This window comes from Pseudopipra pipra, chromosome 12 (assembly GCF_036250125.1).
Source record: "Pseudopipra pipra isolate bDixPip1 chromosome 12, bDixPip1.hap1, whole genome shotgun sequence".
NCBI classification, from domain to species: Eukaryota; Metazoa; Chordata; class Aves; order Passeriformes; family Pipridae; genus Pseudopipra; species Pseudopipra pipra.
In genome coordinates this window covers 12,648,687-12,667,365 of record NC_087560.1, presented here as the reverse complement: position 1 = coordinate 12,667,365, position 18,679 = coordinate 12,648,687, and the positions used below count along the sequence as shown (strand labels likewise).

At 43.7% G+C, this 18,679-nt stretch overlaps 2 protein-coding genes across 10 annotated transcripts in view; both read left to right on the top strand.

The window, feature by feature from the left end:
• Window positions 1–9,721, top strand: part of LOC135420945 (inactive cell surface hyaluronidase CEMIP2-like) — a 47,220-nt gene extending 37,499 nt beyond the window's left edge. For 3 of the 6 annotated variants that reach the window (XM_064668943.1, XM_064668944.1, XM_064668942.1), the window contains 6 exons: window positions 422–598; window positions 2,416–2,629; window positions 3,396–3,497; window positions 5,726–5,886; window positions 7,138–7,247; window positions 9,370–9,721. In XM_064668943.1, the coding sequence (XP_064525013.1) occupies window positions 422–598; window positions 2,416–2,629; window positions 3,396–3,497; window positions 5,726–5,886; window positions 7,138–7,247; window positions 9,370–9,590 (985 nt within the window). In that variant the 3' untranslated portion in view covers window positions 9,591–9,721. Of the gene's footprint in view, window positions 1–421; window positions 599–734; window positions 878–2,415; window positions 2,630–3,395; window positions 3,498–5,725; window positions 6,343–7,137; window positions 7,248–9,369 lie in introns of those variants that run through there. The other 3 variants (XR_010433791.1, XR_010433790.1, XM_064668945.1) reach the window with 3 other exon arrangements.
• Window positions 1–18,679, top strand: part of CEMIP (cell migration inducing hyaluronidase 1) — a 108,799-nt gene that overhangs the window by 37,633 nt on the left and 52,487 nt on the right. For all 4 annotated transcript variants that reach the window (XM_064668948.1, XM_064668947.1, XM_064668946.1 and 1 more), the window contains exon 2: window positions 16,959–17,066. In XM_064668948.1, the coding sequence (XP_064525018.1) occupies window positions 16,991–17,066 (76 nt within the window). In that variant the 5' untranslated portion in view covers window positions 16,959–16,990. The remainder of the gene's footprint in view (window positions 1–16,958; window positions 17,067–18,679) is intronic.

Here is an 18,679-nt window from a genome sequence, read left to right as displayed (position 1 = left end):
CTGCTGGCTGCTGGTTCCCTCTCCCACAGCAGCTCCGGATGGACTGAAACAAGCCCCGGCTGCCTCAGGAGACGTGAGTGGGTATGTGACTGGTTGTACCTCAGCCTTGTGGGGCAAGGAAGAGAAAATATCTGATTTTAAGCCATCCTGGCACCTGTCTCAAAGTCCTCTGAGGTCAGCTGGGGTCCCTGCATCAGACCTTCATAATAAGCAGCCGTTGTTTCCAGACAAAGCAAAAAAAATCTGATTTTCTTTGGCTTTGAGGATTTGTTGTGTTTTTTCAAAGGAAAAAGAGAACCTCAAAGGACATTTTTTTGTTTTCCCCTGAAGACTGTACTCTTGGCTGCAGACCATCTCTCTTGTGCTCAAGCCCTGAAGTGCATTTTTTCCCTTTCCCCCTGCCTGCCCTTTCTGCCGACAGAGGAGACTGGCTGCGTGTTGCCCTCTGCTATCCCAGGGAAGCCGTTTTCCAGGTGGTGGGAGACATCTACCAGCGACGGACAGGGACGGTGCACAGTGTCCAGCACTACCTTGCTGCTCCTTCCATCGCTCTCAACAGAACTCGTGAGCGGCTCTTCTACTTCGACAGAGGATCAGGGTGAGCCCTGCTGTGCCCCTGGGTGGGCAGCAAGCCCTTGGGGTCTTTCTCTTACCAGCCCCAGCACCTCCTTTCTTCTTTCTCATAGTTAAGATTCAGGTCTGCCCGTCTTGCATGCTCTCTTCACTGATTTCAGGTCAAAATGGATTTCCAGGCTGGAGTACCTGGGGCAGGTCTATGTCTGCATCCAAGCAGTGATTTGCATTCCTGCTCAGAGAATGGCTGATTTCTTGGCTGGACTGAGCACCTTGTGCATCCCTGCTACTTAGATCACTCCAGGTGTGGGCACAGTGTAAATATTTGTTTGAACTCGATGTACCCCAAAGGGCCATGAAAAAGAACCCTTTTGCAACTGCTGTGGCTCCAACACTGAGACAGTTTGGGAAGTTTCAACTTCTGCATATTCCCATGAAGAGAGATTTCTAAAATAATCACATTCTAAAAATCAGATTTTGTGAAAAAAGGAGAGCACCACAGCACATCTCTTATTTGGAAGGTGTGAAGATGGTTCTATAAATCTTGCACTATCTTTGAAAGGCTTTAGGACACCTTTGGTTAAAAAAACATATTGCGAAACTGTGTTTCTCAGTCAGCTAAAATAGGGAGAAAAAAAGTGTTTTGTGGTTTAACCACGAGTCCCATGATGCTTCACCTGACTAAGTAGCTACTTCAGGAATCAGTCCACAAATGCCAGATTTGAAAATAAGACGGGATATATTTATTCATTCAACCATAACACATGAGCAATCGAATCCCGGAATGCCTTCCTTGCTAACCAGGCTCCTCGCTGATGGCCAGGTCTCTCTCATCACAGGAATTGTGAAACATCAATTCGCTAATTAATCCTCCTTATTAAAAAAAAAGCAAAAAAAAAGCTGCCCAAAGTCTGTAAACAGGTTGTTTACTACTGAATAGCAGGGAAAATGGTCACACGTGTGGATCTGTGGGGGAAAGGCCATGAGCTGCCAGCAGCCATCTGGACCTGGCACATGCAGATTGATGGGTCTAACCTAACTAAATTCTGGCAGTATCAGCGTTTTGGTTCCCTGTTTAGTTCAGCAGTGATTTTTTTAGCCTGTCAGAGCACAGAAGTTATGGGATTGGCATTTTTCTTTTCCTGTTGTTGTTTTTTAGACTTTATTTCATAACGAGTGGGATGTTTCCCCTTCTTTTTTTAACCCCACATCCTTGGAAAGGAACCAAGCTTATTCATTCTTTCTTCCAGACAAAAAGAAACAAATATTTAGTTTTAAAAGAAAGAGAATGAAAATTCCATGCAAAGCTCATGTATCTTTTTGATCCTGAAGCTGAACTGAGCTGTTTATGTAATTTCTTCAGCTTGAATTGTAGCATGGAGAGGATTGAAAACATACTTGGAACAGCCAGAATTAAAAATGAACTCCAAAGGCCAGAAGGCCTGGCTGCCTTGGAGCTTCTGTCATGCATGCCTAGAGCTGAGCTCTGCCATGAAGTGAGCTGAAGGGCCAATGCTCATAATTCCAAACAAACCTGTCTCCTTTTGCACAACAGCCTAAGCACAGCTGCTGCTCGTTCTCTGGTGGGATGCCACCACACCCAGGAGCAGCAGGAACGCTTGGGGCTGGAGGGGGGTCTGTCCCACATGCTGCTTGTGTGGTGAAGGCTTGGGCATGGGGGCTGCAAGTGCTGCAGGTCTTGTCACACCAGGATGAGAGGGCAGCTCGACCTATGTCCTTGCAGGACCCACTTGGCAATGGATGTGCAGATCCTGTCTCTGCTCAACTTGTCCCCTAAGCCCACAGGGGGTGTCTGATGCCTCTGTTTGCTCCCATTTGTAGGTACCTGTTTGTTCACCTGCAAGCCCATGAAGCTCGGGAAGGACACAGTTACTGCTCTCAGCAAGGCTGTGAACGTATCAAAATCACGGCACACATGAGCCCGGGGGACTCCTGGAGCTGTGACCCCAACCCCTTCCCTGAGAGGCCAGTGGCTGCCCAGCACCCCGTGTCCCAGCGTCCAGCTGGGCTGTGCAGGGCATGTGGAGCCCCACAGGTACCACCACGATGCATGAAACAGCCTCTGAGGTTGTGCAATGTATGTGAACCCACACGTGGTCAATTTGTTCTGACAGCATACAAGGAGAAGCCGTAGGGAATTCCCACATGTGAATCTGCCCAGCATCACGTAACCTGTGTAAAGGGGAGGGTTTTGCTCTGAATTGCTGCAGCTTTCTGTACTGTGCTTCAAAGATTGCCTCAAAGAAAGTGCCCAACTGGAAGCATGTGGATGCACATTCATGGCACCTTTTTTCCCCTGTCTTTCTTTTAAACTTAAACAAACGGACCCTTGGGAGGGCTTATTTTGAAGTAGCTTTGAATTCAGAAGTACAACACTGCCACTGTATTTCAAACTGGGAAGTAATTCTGGTTAATAGGAATAACTGAAAAATTAGAGCCAGCTTTTCTCTTTGTTTAGTGTAGATTCATCCCACTCCAAATCCTGTAGAACTGTTTCAGACTCCTATAGACCTGCACTTGAGTTTATATTCAAGCAAAATATATGAAATCCATACTCAACTTTTAAACTTACTTAGTGGCAGAGTCACCATCAGAGGTCTCTTCCAACCAGCCTTCCCACGATCCTTTGACAAATGCTTCTTAATAATGAGCACTTAATTGTGAATCAGGATCACAATTTGAACAAAGGACTCTAAGTTTTGCAATCACGTATATACAAGCATGGATACCTGCTGTCATTTTGCTGATGAAAACCAGTTAGCAAGCCAACTTTTAAGGTTCTGTCTCTGGTGTAATTGCAGGTTGCCATCACCAGCACACCCTCAGTCGAGTATATAAGGATCCAGATCCAATCTCTCAGCAGGGTGGACACACAAAACCACTTGACATCTGCGTTCATTAAGGTATGTTGTGTTTTACTGCATTTGAAGTAGTGGTTAAACAGAGAAAACTTTATCTCCAAGGAAAGCTACTGCAGAATCTTGCTGAGCTTTGGCAGAAGGAAATGGGAAGTTCCCCTGGAAGAGGCAAGTGCATTGTTCTCCCTTACAATTAACTCCATTAAAGTCACTGGGAGTTCCTATTCTATTCAGATGAGGATTTGAGCTTTTATGGGAAAAAAAGGCCTTTTATCACCTCAGAAGAAAAATTAACACCACCATTCTAATGTAGAGGAAGGGGAGGCAAAACCAGAAGTCATTGTTTACAAAGGATGTGGGGGAAAAAACAAGTTTGTTTTCCTGATTTTCTCTGCTGACATTGCACTAAAAGATAAAAATAACTATATTTCACTACTGAAGCAGTTTGGAGCTGTCAGGTTGTCCCTGCATGTGCCTTATATGTCTGTCTAGACAGTGAAGGGTGATTGGAATCATTCTTGCAAGAACACTGTCCAGGCTTACATACCTGTGTGCTACTGAATTATAATTAATGCTAACAAATGCCAAGCAAAGCTGGTACAGCATCCTTTAGAAGTCTGAGCAGCCAAGGTTTCTTGCTAGTGCACTGGCTGCACCATCAAAATTTATTCAAAACCATTAGCAAGCAGGTGTTACTGGAGACAGCATCCTCACCCATGGTGAAGCACAGACACCTCTGTGTGTGCAGCACTCATGGGACAGGTGTAGTATTCTCAAAGCTTCTTTGCTTTTTCTTAGGCTTTAATGCAAAGTGCTGTTTTCCTAAGGAAGTTTTATTTCTAACATGTGTACCCCTAGCTGCAGTAAAGGCTGGGCTAGGCAAGTGGTAAAGATTACTGTCTAAAGGATGATTCTCACCCTAAATCTTAAAAGGTTTCAGAGAATTTGGAAATAAAGAAGTACATGCTTTGTTTTTGTTTAGCTGAATGAAGTGCAAAGGTCAGAATTGTTTTAAATTTCTGATCCAAGCTTCCCCATGGGCTGAGTTAGCCAGATGTGGTGTGCCCCACCCCAGTCCTGTAGGCCATGGGGGCCCATGTACTGGCTCCTCTGGGGGTCTGTAGCACGTGGATGTGGGACAGGACACACATCAGAGCTGTTTCTTTGGCAGAGGCTCACACTTGTGTCTGTTTGCAGTGGTGGTTGCTCTCTGCTGCGTGTGCACCCAGACTTTGTCACAGTTCCCACGCTTAGGAGTGTGAGACAGCCAGGACAGGCAAAAGATTTAGTCTGTCTTTGCTCCTCTTCGCTCCCCTCTGGCCACCCATGGCCTGGAGATTCATGTTTCCCTTACCCTTGACCCCCTATTGCATTCAGCATCCCCTGAGATCTTTCAGAAGCCACTTTTTGACACTTGGCTCCCTCATTCAGTCTGACCCTATATTCCCTGAAGACATTCATGTCTCAGATTGATGGGATTCATCTGAGCTCCCTGATACCTGTGGGCTTTGGAATTCTGTGGATTGCAGCCTCGTGTATCCTGGGTTCAGCCTGACCTTGGTACACTGTTGCTCTCCTTGGTGGAGGTTGAGTTCTCTCAGGATTAGCTGTCCCTCAGGATGTGGGGGGATGCACCAGTGCCAGGCACCTCAGAGAGTTTTTGGCTTTCTAAAAGTAAATACTGTGGCACATCTTGGGAAGTGTAACATGGGGAAGGAGCTCTTGCTGTAGGAAAGAAGAAGAGTAGGAGCCATTTCTGCTACAACTTCTTTGAGGCATTGATACAGTCCTACCAAGAAGGAATAGTTTGGTTTTGATATTTAAATTTTCAGAGAAAACAATAAAGTGCATGTGTTACTTCTATTCCCCCATCTGCTGTCTCAGCACCTCTCCCTTGCTCCGTGGTCAAATCCACTTTGCCAAGTGACAGTAATTTCCCCCACATGAAAGGAAATTGTATTAAGGCTGAACTAAGCATTTTACTCTCAGGATTCCTGGCTTCCCAAATGTATCTTCCTAATCCACAGAAGATGCTGATGACCTCATTTCTCTTGTTTTTGTACCCATTTTAGAACTAAGGGTTTTTCTTCCTCCTGCCACAGACCAACTATCCTTGATGTCACTTCATCTGTACTAATGATACATTTAAAATTATAGGTATTTTTAAAATGTAGATGTTTTCCTTGCTTGCAATTCCCTTATGGAGGAGCAGGATTGTAATCTGAGGCTCCCCAACCTGCCTCCATAAAACTACCTCTGGTTTTTTATTACAGGTAAATGGCACAGTGTTCCTCTTCAATAGCAGTGGGATATTCTTCCTGGTGCTGGATGCATGTTCAGGAGCAGTTGTGAGTAGGTGGCATTTTGACACAGTTGCCAGTGAAAACGCTGCCCATGCAATAGCTGATTATGTTCAAACATCCATAAAAGAGAGGTAAGTAAACTGCTGAGAGCCCAGTTCATGTAGCAACCTGTGGCTGACAGATAAAGAAAGGAAAACGACCTACTTTCATAACCAAACCTGTGCTCTGAAGAAATCTGGCACAGATTAAACATGTACAAATCCCAAATATCAGCCAGACAATAAGAGAAGCGGCATCTCTCTCCCAGGATTGTACAGATTAGAGCAGTCAGGAACAGGTTTTCTGGAAAACTGGCAATTTCTTCTAAATAATCCATTCATTTTCCATTATGGAGTAGATAAGGTCCTCGCAATGACACTTGCAATCCTGCACACCCATCCCAGTGCCCAGCCATTTCCTGGCAGCAATGATTCAGTTTTCCATTTCGGAAACAAGTCGATTTCTATTTACTCTTACTGATTGTTTTTGCCTCTTGTGGCAGATGAAAATCATAGGTGTGCCAGATTTTCCAGTGGGACTTTTCTTGGGTAAGCCAGTGACTAGACCTGCCTGCCTGCTGGCTCTCCTACCTTGTGTGTGTCTGGCAATGGTCTGGATCCCCTCTGTTTGTGTCTGTCCCAGATTCCTTTTGGTTTTATGTGTTGCCACATAAACACGGAACAACAGAGATTGGTAGATAAATTCTTGGCTGCTGGTAGAAGCAGGTCAAATAACCAGAAAACAGACTTTCAGTCCAAGACATTTCTGAGCAGTTTATGACCAACAATTTAAACACCACTGAGTTGTTACATCTGTATTTATGCACATGAGTTATGTATATGTATCAGATGTGCATGAAGGGACATATATCCATGTGATGTCTGTACATTTGGTTTGTTTTTCTGGTAGGATGAGTATTTTGCAAGCCTAGGCATTCAGCTAAATGCAACCAGTTGTGCCTGTAATTCACTGCAGGTACAACTCACTGGGGGTTGAAAGCACATCTCTGAGGACCAAAGCAGGCTGAAACCTGACTGAAAATCAGAGCCAGGATGTAGATAGTTTGAGTCTCACAGCAACTGAGTATCCCTCTCCCATAAGGGATGGATACACTCAGAGTCATTTGTTCTTGTTTTGATTCCACGTGAAGAACAGTTTTAATTTAGGAACATTTAAATGGAGGCTTAAACTTGTGAAAGCTTACATGTGATTGAAAGGGATTTAAACATGTTCTTAAAGTACATGTTCTTACGTACTTTTCTGAATTGGAGCTTAAAGGTCTTGACGATTCTTAATGAAGCAATATTTTGCAATCATGCAGTAATTACTGTCCTTCTTTTCAGATCACTTGTTCTTGTGTGCTCTAGAAGTATCACAGATGTGGTGGGCAGCTCTGAAATGTCTGTTTTTACCAGGTTAGGTTCAGCAAAGCCTATTGTCTTCCATAAGGGAGGTAAATATATTTATTCCATCATGTTTCTTCTGCATTTTATTGCTTTTCATGTTTGTTTTGCTTTTAATTGGGTTGGGAAACACACCAGTAATTCTGGTGTTTCGCAATCAAAAATGTATATACATCTACATAGTGCTTATCAATATATTTCCTGCCACAATATGCCAGTGTAACCTAGTAAAAACCTCTTGGCTTAGGGACAGTGAGAAGTAGGATAGTTATTTCAGGGGTTTCACCCTACTTCACCCATCAGAAGTTGCATGCTGCAAATTTTTCATCCTAAATAGAGCTTGTTTTCCTAACAAAAAAAAACAAAAAACAAACAAACAAACAAACAAAAAGAGAATCTTTTGATAAAAACTCCATCTCTAAAATTCTACAACTTTGTGAGGAAAAAAAAATCATAACCTGAAAAGTTGATGAAAAAGAAAACAGCTTGCAGTGAAATACGAGCTATTTATTTTTTGGATAGAAGGAAGGTGAAATCAACAGTTTGGGAAAGTCCTTATTACAATTTTACCTTGGATTGCTGCAAGAAATCCATTGGTAGCATTGGTGCAGGAAATTCATGCTGGCTTTCCTCCTGGAAAAGGGGGGGCTATTGAGTCCAGGTTTGGACGAATAATGTGAGTGATAAGGGAACAAGAAAACAGCCAGCCAGCTTGATTCAGGTTTCAGGACTTCACAAAGAGATCAGATGGAAAATTAGCTGTATTTCCAGCTTCTTTTTTTTTCTCTGGAGTTTGAGGATATTTTTCCCTATTGCTTTACTGAAATTTCTATCAATTTCTGGTCAAAGCTTCAAAGCTCATTGCTGTGACTGTTCCAGGGGAGGACAGCACAGTCTTTACAAGAAAGGCAGTGATTTCACTTCGGTGCCTGTTTTGATTCCAAAGAAGCTGTTTCTTGTTTCATCCTTTGAAAAGCAAAAGTTTGAGGGTTTTTTTTGGTTCTGCCCTGAAACTTCATTGTTTCATTCTTTCATCAAAGCCCTGAATACTTTTGAAAGGAATTTTTTTATTAAAAAGGAATCTTTTTTTCTTCGTTTTGCCAAACTTGGCCCCTTGAACCACCTGTGCCACTCGCTTGGCCATTTTGGGAGCTTGGTTCAGCCTCCAGTCCTGACTGCCCCTGGGGTACAAAAAGCAGCAGGCAGGGCCAGCACCCTCCCAGGGACATGCTGGTTGGTGGCCACGTTCTTGCCCTGCCACCTCGGTGGGATGCTGGCAGTGGGACTAAGCTGCTGCTGGCTGTTCACAAGCCACCCCTGTTTTGCTTTTCCTAAGGGCAAGGGTGTTCACCCATGTGTCTGCCCTGATTTCCAGTCTGGGTAATTATGTTCTGCTCCATGAGCTTCCTCCTGCTGGTTCAGGTATGTGCACTATTTGACTTCACAGCTCCAGGACTGCTCCTCACTGGGGGGTGGGCTGTGTTTCAGGGCAGGCTGGAGCATTTCTCCCAAGTGCACATTGCTTCTGCCAGGGATAATGCAAAAAACCCCTCTTGACCCCAGCGGGATCAGGATTTAGGGTCTTGTTTCCTGGTTTTGCAAAACCTTATTTAAATTAGAAGTGTTTACAGGAATAGTCTTGATCCAACCAGCTGCAAATAGCCTTGGGAGTCTTTGCAAGGAAAATCATAATATAAACACAAGACATTATTATTAAAATGGAAGAATACATAATGCCTTTGTACTTTGGGACAGCAGAGGACCAGAGCAGAGTCGACATGGGGGATAGTTTAGGCGTAACAGGAAGAAATGATGTAAACTAATAAAAGAAGGATTCAAAGTGTCTAACCATTTTCAGGTAGTCAAATATGAAAAAAAGTAACAGTGTTACTTAAAAATAAACAGTAAAACAATATTCCTGATAACTGACATCTGGGTGCCTAGCTTAGCCTGTTGAAATAACTGCAGATTTGTGATGCAGCGAGATTACAGCTTCAGCGAGGCTCATTTCCTCTTTCATCACCCTTTCTCTCTCCTAAATGTTCTGTTGTATTAATCCAAGGAAAAAAAAAGAAGGACTAAAACCTTTCCATGATGTGTGGAGGGAGTCCATACTGTGCTGCTAAATGAACTGACACACCCAGAAGGTCACTCTCTCTGTCTGTTTTTCAGGGAGTTTTGCCATGCTTGGTTATAAAGGACAAGCCAAACCCTCCTGGATTAAAGTCCTTAATCATGCTGGTTATCAGAAAGCTGCTTCTCTACAGCATTATGTTCCTTTGAAGCTGAAAGAATATCAATGTCCAGATAATGCTGATAAGTCACTAAGGTTTGCTTTTTCTCAGATTTGCTCAGAGCACATCCCTGCAAAGGCTGTGGCACCCCGGGGTTAGCACTGCTGGGGAGCACCAGCCAGGCAGAGCCCACCACCCTCACCAAAACCTGCTCCTCTCCTTACAAAGTTGTACCAAACCAATGGTGTTCACCTGTATATTTTATAACTAATAAATATATTCTCATCCTCTGTGGTAGAGCTTTATTTTCAAACCAGTGCATCTCAGGGCAGAACAGGAGCAGCCTGTGGGGGAAGAAGTGTTTCTATATATGTGATTTGGTATCAAAAGGTGAGTTTTAAAGGCAAGAGCCTGCTTTCTGGTAACACTGGGACTGGAAATGGAATTTGGTGTGGAAATTTTAGCAATATCCAGGGAAACAGATAAAGTTCAGCAGAGGTAGGGAATTTCTCCCTTCAGTCCTCTTTTCACTCCATTAATGTCTGCTTTTAAAAAACCCAAAGTGTCCATCTTGCCATGGCACTTTATGTAAACTCAACATCTGCTTGGTCAGTGTGCAGTGATCTTACAACAGTGTCTTCTAACTGAACTGAATGCATAGGGTGCAACAAGAAGTTATAAATGTGTTTCTGTCTGAAGCTAATGACTAGTGAAATGATGTTTGTCCAACTGATATAAACATTTAATTAGAGACCTATGAAGTACGTGCTGCTTAGGATAAAGTCTTGCGTTCCTTTCAGGCAATGCTCATATTGACTTTCTGCTCCCATTGAGGACTGAAACACCACCAGCAGTAGTGGCTAATTCTCTTTGCTTTTTTATGTGCTGCTAGTTGAAGTCAAGACAAAACCAGAGCTTTGTATGCAAAGTGAGAAACAACTGATGATCTCACGGACTACAGTTAAACACACAGTTATCCCAAAATGGTGACAGACTCACTTTGGTTTAAACATGACATTACTTGGTGACAGCAATGAAGGGGCAGGTGATTTCAGACTATCCTTGTCTTCTTCTCAAGGCTTACTCAAACAGGTAGGTATAACAGCTTTGTAATTAATGTCCCATTGTTTCTTTGGAATTCTCAGAAACGGCCAAACAAGTTGCTACAGGGAAAGGTTAGTGTTTTGTTGGCCAGACTTTTGCTCCCTGGTGAGTTAGTTGCTTTGGCATCCACACACTGGCCAGCTGATATTGTGCTCTGAGTGGGGACTGACTGCCTTGGCTGGGATGCTTGACTCCAGCAGACACAAACCACCCATGGTCCTTAGACGTGGGGTGAGAGGACATCTGAGAGTTTTATGGGCAGAGAAGGAGATCATGGCTCCATCCCTACATCAGGTAAGAGAGGTGCAACTCGGGTTTGGCCAGGAGAGAGGTCGTGGCTTGCTAGAAAGTGTGAAAAAATCATTGATACTACTCAGTAAAGGTAAGATAAAGTGTGATGCATAGGACATCACGGGGATGAGGATTGGTACAACAGCCTGAGCATCTGGGACTGACCCTCTAAGGAGCTCCCTGAAGTCCTTTTGAGCTCCTATTGGTACCTAATTGTTATGATTTCTGAGGCTGTACAGGGGAAGAAAAGCAAGATGTTTTTGGCTCGTGAGCATAAGCCCAGCATTGGAACAAGAACTTACAGAGCAAGCATTTAGCTTCTTGGAGATTTATTTGATAATCTGTGACATGTCCAGACCCTGGATCCCAATAAAACTTTGCAGAGTTCTAACCCCAGGCTGAGACTAAACAATTGGCAAAGGAAGAGCCTGGTGAAGGAAGGAGAGGAATGTGCCTAAACCTCTGAAAAATTTCTATTCCTCCTCCCGCCGCAGAAGGAGAGCAAATGGCAAATGTCCTGGAGAGGAAGGCGTGGAGTCGTGGCGAGCCAGATGCAAACAGTGAAGTACCACAAAAGCAAAAAGAAAAATATTTACATCCTGATGCAGTTATTTGGGTAGTTAAAAGCAGCAGTTTGAAGAGGATTCAGGATGCTGTGATCCTCTTCAGCCACTGCACACACTTTCCTTACCTGGGAGGGAAAAAAGCCTTCAAACCAGGGACGTTCTGCAGAGGGTACAGTTCCTCCAGGGACCCTTGGGCCATGACATTCAAGACGATGTTTTCAAAGGCTGCTGCTAACTTGGCATGCACCAGGAGCCTGTGTGTGTGAAGCTGCGGGGTAAGTGTTGCACGGGCATTGTGTTTGTGGGAAGCTGCCGTATTCCTCCTGCAGATTCCCTGAGCGGGAGGATCCCCACTCGCGTGCTGGAGTCCACACAGACTGTGCCTGTCCTCGTGGACTTGCAGCTGACCCAGGCATGTTCAACACATCTAAGGCATTTAGGGTATACAGCTGTTGTGGTTATCCCCAGAGTATTTCTGCAGTGGGAACACACTAGGTCTGGCACTCCCTGGAAGCACAGGCTTGGCTATACTCTGTCTGTCAGCAGGCATAGCAGAGTCAGTGCACCCTGAACCTCAGCAAACAGGGCTCAGCTTTCCCAACACTTTGCTGCTTTGAAAACTTCATGCAGTGGATGAGGGCTTAATTCAGTGAAATGCTGAAATTCTGAGCACTTTGAAAGCTTGAGAAACTGGGAGTCAGTCAGCCTCAGATGGGTGGAGTGATGTGAATTGCAAACGATTTTGTTTTAGTGAAGCCAAAATTTCCTTTTCAAGGTCTGTAAGCCTCTGAAAAAAAGAAAAAAAAAAAAGGGGGGGGTAATTCTAAATAAAAGCATAGCTTTAAAATAACTTCCCCCCCCCTTTTATTTCTGTCTCAAAATAGTGTGCCAATATTGCAACAAATTAGCAAACACCTTAGCTTTCTTTAATATGTTAATTGTAAAAATTTTCTCTATCTCCTGCTTCTCATTCAGAATCTATTTTTATGGGCATCTGGAATCAAGGAATTTACAGTGATATTTATAAAGAGAATATATGAGCAGAACCTTTTTTCTTCTTGGAAAGATATTAGATAAATTTGTAAGAAACCAAGGTTCACTGGAAAAACAGTCAGAGTGCTGCTTTTGACTACAGTATTGATTCATTGAGAATTAAAGTCTGTTCCTGAGTTTAATCCTCCTCTTCTTGCTAGTAAAAACAAGCAGCAGATGTGTGGGTGGCAAGCATAAGAGCAAGATGTGGAGCAGAGGCAGCTACACTGATGCCACAGGTTGGGACTGAAAAGCATTTTCATTAGTAACCCCCAGAAATGTGTGTGTTTATTTTCTGAAGATTTTAGCTGTGCCTCTGGCTGGGTGTGCAAAAGCTCCCCCTGCACAGGAATGTCACTGTAGCAAGTGCTGGCATGTCCTCGGGTCAGAAAGGCAAATGTGCACCTCGTATCTACCTTCCTGGCTGGGGCTAAAATGCAAAATTCCATGAGCAGGGCAAGGGGACCATGCAATGTCAGCAAAAAGGGAGCAGAGGTGCTAATTAAACAGCTCCTCCCTCTCTCAGGATGAGCTTCCAAATCGATGTTGGCATCCTTGCATATGCATGAGGAAACAAGCAGCAAGGCTTCAGACCTAGCTATCAAATCACTGCACCCTCAGCATCAGCAGTGGCTGGGAGAGGGTCCGGGTTTGGCCACCCGGAGCATGAGGGTGCACCACGGCCCTGGCACTGACCCATCAGGGTCTCCCAGAGCATTTCACCTTGCCCAGGTGATCCTGGGGGCACACAGATTTTACTCACAGGGCATCTCAAGTAGCTGTGCAAATAAGTGTCTGCTGAGAGTTCACTCCTCATCAGGCTAGAAGGCACCTTTCTCCTGTGAGCTTTTCCAGTTCTTAGGGGATGGCACCGGATCCCTGCTTTGCTCCCAAGCAGGTCAGTGGTCTCTCTTGCTGGGCAGCAGCAGCAGGAGCCACACAGTTTCTTGCTTCTGTTTGATATCCTTGTCAGGGAAGATTAAGCAGCTGCTGCTTTTTCCCTGTCCTTGTCATGTTTGTTATGGATCGTTAATGCTCCCTGCTTGACATACTGAAAGGAGCTCATCTCCAGCAGATGCTGAAGGTACATCCTCCAAAGAGTGTCAAGGCAGTCTTAAAAAGCACTTCAAAACACTCAGTGTTGGAAGCTACTTCTAAAAATTTTGTTGTTAGGCTTGGGTGGTTGGCCCAGAGTTGTGCAAGGTGGCAAGTCAAGGTGGGAGCCTGGTGTGTGTTTCTGAATGACTGGTGGTACCGTTCCAGAAAGCTCTGCTCTGACCCTGGGATTCAGGGTGTCTGTGTGACCCCACCACGATGCCTGTGACAATCCAGCTCCCTTGGAGCATTTCTTCACCATTTTGTTCTCAGGATTGTCTGCTGTGTCTTGATCTCTAGCACTGAAACCGCAGGGAGGGCAGTGGATAGGGATTCCTCTCTGCAGTGTGCTTTCTAGTACAGTATCACTGCTGACACCTGCAGTAGCAGCCAGCTGAAGACTAATGGTTTCCTGCATCTACTTTTAGCATTGTCTGCTGCTATTGTTCACTTTTTGGAAAGATTCAGCAGCTGGGAATCATTTCAGAGAGTCTGCCTTGCCAGATCCAGGGATATGAGTCCCACTTGCCATTGCCAGGCAGCTTTTAATGGCTAGATATAAATGCTTTTCTCACCCAGGAGAGAAGTCCCAGACGGTATTTGAGAAATGCTGGAGATGATAGGCTTAGGCGGACACTTGTATGGCCCTTATGCTCTCGGAATGCCCGAATCTGCAGGGAGATTTGTTGACATTGGTGGTTACATCAGAGCTGGAGTCAGCCACGTGGCGCCTGTTCAAGCGAGATGTAGCGTGTTGCTGTATCCCCACGCGGCTCCGAGCGCTGAGCTAAGGAAGCGCTGGCTGGCAGGAGGCAGCTGCTCCTGAGCCCGCTCCAGCAGCAGACAGTAATGAGGAGAGTCACTATCTCTTCCTCCTCTTACACCGAACAGTAAAATCAAATGTGTCACTGCTTGTGTCTAATGTTTTGGGAAATGTGCTTAATTGAGAGGTTTTGAAGGAAAATTCCTGAGATTATCCTCCGAGCAACATTTTTCCGGCCATGTGTTAGTCAGAGCTGAATCAGAGGAGTCGGATCCTCTTGGTCCTCTTGGCTCTCAGCCTTTCCAACCCAAGTGCCAGTTAATACTAACATTGCAATGAACTTGGGCTCGGTGCGAGCCGAATCAAACACCCTACCTCAGTCACAAAATAAGCAGGATATTCTTTGGACTGTGGCAGATCAGACACTGCGAAAACATCGGAGCCTTGGCACACAGCTGACGCCTCCAAAAATGACATTTCTTTCCAGTGTCTGATTGCTTGTTTTGATCTCTGCTGATGAAGATGGATGCAATCAGGGAAGCTGTCCCTGGTGAGCAACTGGGGATATAAAACCAGAAGCCATTTTGCACGACCTGATGGTAAGTGCTATGCAGTTCTTGGCTCTAAAGAAAGCAAAGGCTGAGGAATTTCTTGATCTAGTTTCCTACTAGTTTGCTGCAGGTTTGTGTCAGAAACAAGGTCATGAGCTGGACAGAGCAGAAGTGCTCCTTTGAGCTTGTAATGGGCCAGAACAAAGACATTTACATTTCTTTGCTTCCTATAAAGCAACAGGAGAGCAAATGCATGCCATCACTGCCAAAAAATCAGTCCCTTCTTTTTATTCCTGTGAACTCTTGTATCATCTGAATGTATTTTATGATGGAAACTTTACCAGTTGGAATCTGGTTTTATGCAGCACTAACATACAGCTGTGTCCATGCTCTAAGAAACACTGTTTATCTGCAATGACCATCCTGTGGCACTACCTCTTGTTTAGTTCTTCCTCTATCGTTAAAGCAGAACCCAGTGACTGGGTTTGCAGATCAGGCTGTGTAATAATCACCAATAAATCTTGACATTTTAATGGTGACTGCTGCACTTTGGGCATACCTCTAATAATGTTTCTTTAAAAGGGCTCTGGTTTATCAAATGTTGATGGTTAATGCTGTTAAAATGTCAGACACGTGCAGCCTGGTTCTGGCACAAATTCCATGGCGACAGCATTGCTCTCTGATAATGTATATCACTCAAAGTTATAGCGTTGCTAAGTGCATTCCTCTCTTCTACTGCTCTGTAGCAGCATTTCAGCACCTGATAGACTGTACCAAGTCCTGAGTCTATGCTGTTTCCAGAGCTCACGGCTGTTAAATACACTATACCAAAGCAAAAAAACATTTCCCTGCTGAAATATTTCCTGTAAAATCTGGTTCTAATGCTATTTTTAATACAATCGCTGAATTACATGTGGTTTGAACCCATCATTGTACTTTGAGCTGTATCACCTTTACGAAAAATACAGACGTGTTTTGCATATATACACTGCAAAATCTGCTCAACAAAATCCTTGCTTCTTCCATGTCATTTTCTCATGTTTTTTTTTTTTTGTTTAGCTTATATTAACAAGTGATATGAAAAATAACATGTGTTTTTTGCCCTAAAGAAATTGGGGCACCCTGGAATTTTTTTCTATGCTTATTTTTGCGTCAAACTAAGTGGTGTGATACATACATTTATCCTGTTTCATCAGTGGGATGTGACATGACAGCTACAAATAAACGTCTTTGATATTCCTCAGACACTGGCTTATATGATAAAACCTAAAGGCTCCAAGGACTACATGTGAATTTTAAACAGTGCCTTATGAATACAGAAGTGGGTGTCCTTGCCTCCCTGTGAATACACATGTCAATAAATTGTCATGAGCCTGAGGCAGAGCTGCAGAATCAATCACCGGAGACCAGAGAGAATCACATTAATTCTAACTTTGACTTTCATGACACTGCTTGTTTGTTTTTGCTGGGGGTTGGCTATGGAAGAAACAAAAACAACATTAGGTAGACTGGTTTCAAAAGCAGCTTTTGGTTTTGCAAGAAAATTCTGAGCTGGCACACCAAACAGACAATATTTTCTTAGATCTGAAATCTAAGAAACTGCAGGCTTCAGGTTGGAAGTGTGAGTACGGTTTATCTCAGGGGTACACAAAACACCATTGCTAAAAATGTGTGGGTAGTTCGGGGGGGGAGAGAGGTGCCGCCGAAAGGTTACTTCGAGAAAATCTGTCACTCTGCAAACGCCTCCTCTGTTGTGTTTCATTACTTTTTAGCACGCGTGAATATGCAGCCCTAGAGAGTCCTGACACTGGATGTGTTTATACCACATTCCTAGGGTGTTTTTGGTTACAGCTGGTGGCTGCTTTCTGAGTGTCTATTTGGATTCCTGAGTGGGTTTATCCTAAACCAAACAAAGGGTTAGGAGCTGCCCATGGCTTCTCACTCTATTCGGGCTGGTCCCTGAGCAGTGCAAAGGTGTTCTCAGCCATCAAGCTGAATGGGAGTGGGAGTGATCTGGCATAAAGCTGGATATAACCTCCTTTTTTATTATTTTGTGCAGTGAATGAGCTGGAAAACAAAACAAAAAAGAGTGAAATTTCCTTAATATTCTTTTTTTTTTTCACAGGTATCCATCCAGAGAACTAAAAATCCTGAACAATGGCTCTACCTACCTCCCAGTACCTGGCTGGAAAGCTCATTTATTTTCTGTTTGTAGTCTCTTCAGTAAGCACAGGTAAGTTTTCTTGCCATGGGGAAAAAGGGCATGGTTTATAATGCTATTTTTAACAGGTTTGGACTGAGCAGCTTTTCACTCTTCTTTTTATAAGAGTCAAAGACAGAGTGAGAAAACTCAGGAGAAAAGCAGTTTTCTGATGGGCCAACATTCCCAGCTAAGGGCAGCTGGAGTGGCAAAGACTGAAATTTCTGAGCAGGTGAAAGAGCCCTCAAAAATCCCTCAGACTCTGCCACACATTCTTAAACCAAACCGAACAAACTGCTGCAAAGAAATAACAAAAGAAACCTCAGGTCATAGTAGCTGTGGCTGAGGGAGGTGAAGCCGAATATTTTGCTGCGTTGCCCTAGCTCAGATGTGGGTGGGACATCCCTGTCCCTTGGGTTTTTTCTCTTCCAAGTAGTCCTGTTACAAAGCAGTTGAGGGGAAGGGGAAAAGGGGAGCTTGATTTACATATTCTATATACAGCTAATTTGGAGGTTTGTATTTGTTTAAAACAAAGAGACCATATGTCTTGCCCCAAACACTGCAGCTGCATGAAGAAACCTTCCATTGTCATGCTCAGGCCCTTTTGGTCAAGAAGCAAACATTCAGTTAATTCCTCATGCTGGGTAGAATTTGCACTTTTATTTAAAAAATGACAATGAGAGTGATAATCAAGCTGTCAAGGTAGCTGGACCAGCTGGCAGAAGATGCTCAGCCTGACGGTGTCCTTGGCGCAGCAGATGTGGGTGATGTGCACAGCTCCTGGTACAAATTGGTTAATGAAATTGGGAATTTGGGTCCTTTGTTCTGGGTTGCACTGACTTTTGCTGACTGTCGTCCCAAACATCAGCATAAATTCCTCTTGATTTCCCTTTAGGCTTCACTGTCTACCTCTCTGTTTCAAAATAATGAATTTGGGGGCACAAGCCATCTTTGGATACTGGCATAATCAGTAAATGGAAAAATGAACAAGTTTTTGTCCTGTCCACTTCATCTAGCTGATAAATTATACCTCTACATTTGAATTGATTCTTTTGGCTTTATATCACTTCTCATCATAAGCAAATTTTTCTATTATCCTTATTCCCAGAGAAAAAACAGGCCTTTTTTTGGTTTTTAATTTTATTGTCAGTGTGTATTATAGTTATATTTGAACATCTAAGCCCTGTTTCATGTCTGAAATATTTATCTTTTCTCACTTTTATTAATTCTGTGTGTCTTCTGGTAGGAACCCAGAAACACCTTCTTATTTTTCTTAATTACTGTAAATTGGAAAAAGTGGCCCCACATTACTGATACATTTCCGTCTTTCAGCTGGCACAAATGGTATCAAAGTCAGTTCCTGGATGTTTATCAGTATCTGACTTGCTACCTGGTAGATTATTGGCCCTCTCTGATTTGATTTCTTAATGTATATGGAAAAAGTTTGCAGAGAGCCAAGGCATATGTAGCCCACGTGAAACATCCCTTGCTTACCTTGAATAGATGGTATTTAATGGGGCTCTGGAGACATAAAGGCCATGGCTGGTCCAATTCTATTGTTTTCTTAAGACATGAAGCTGGTGGAGGAATGTGAGAGGAAACTGAGTGCAGATGGACAGATTTTGTTTCTGTTTTTGTGGAATTAC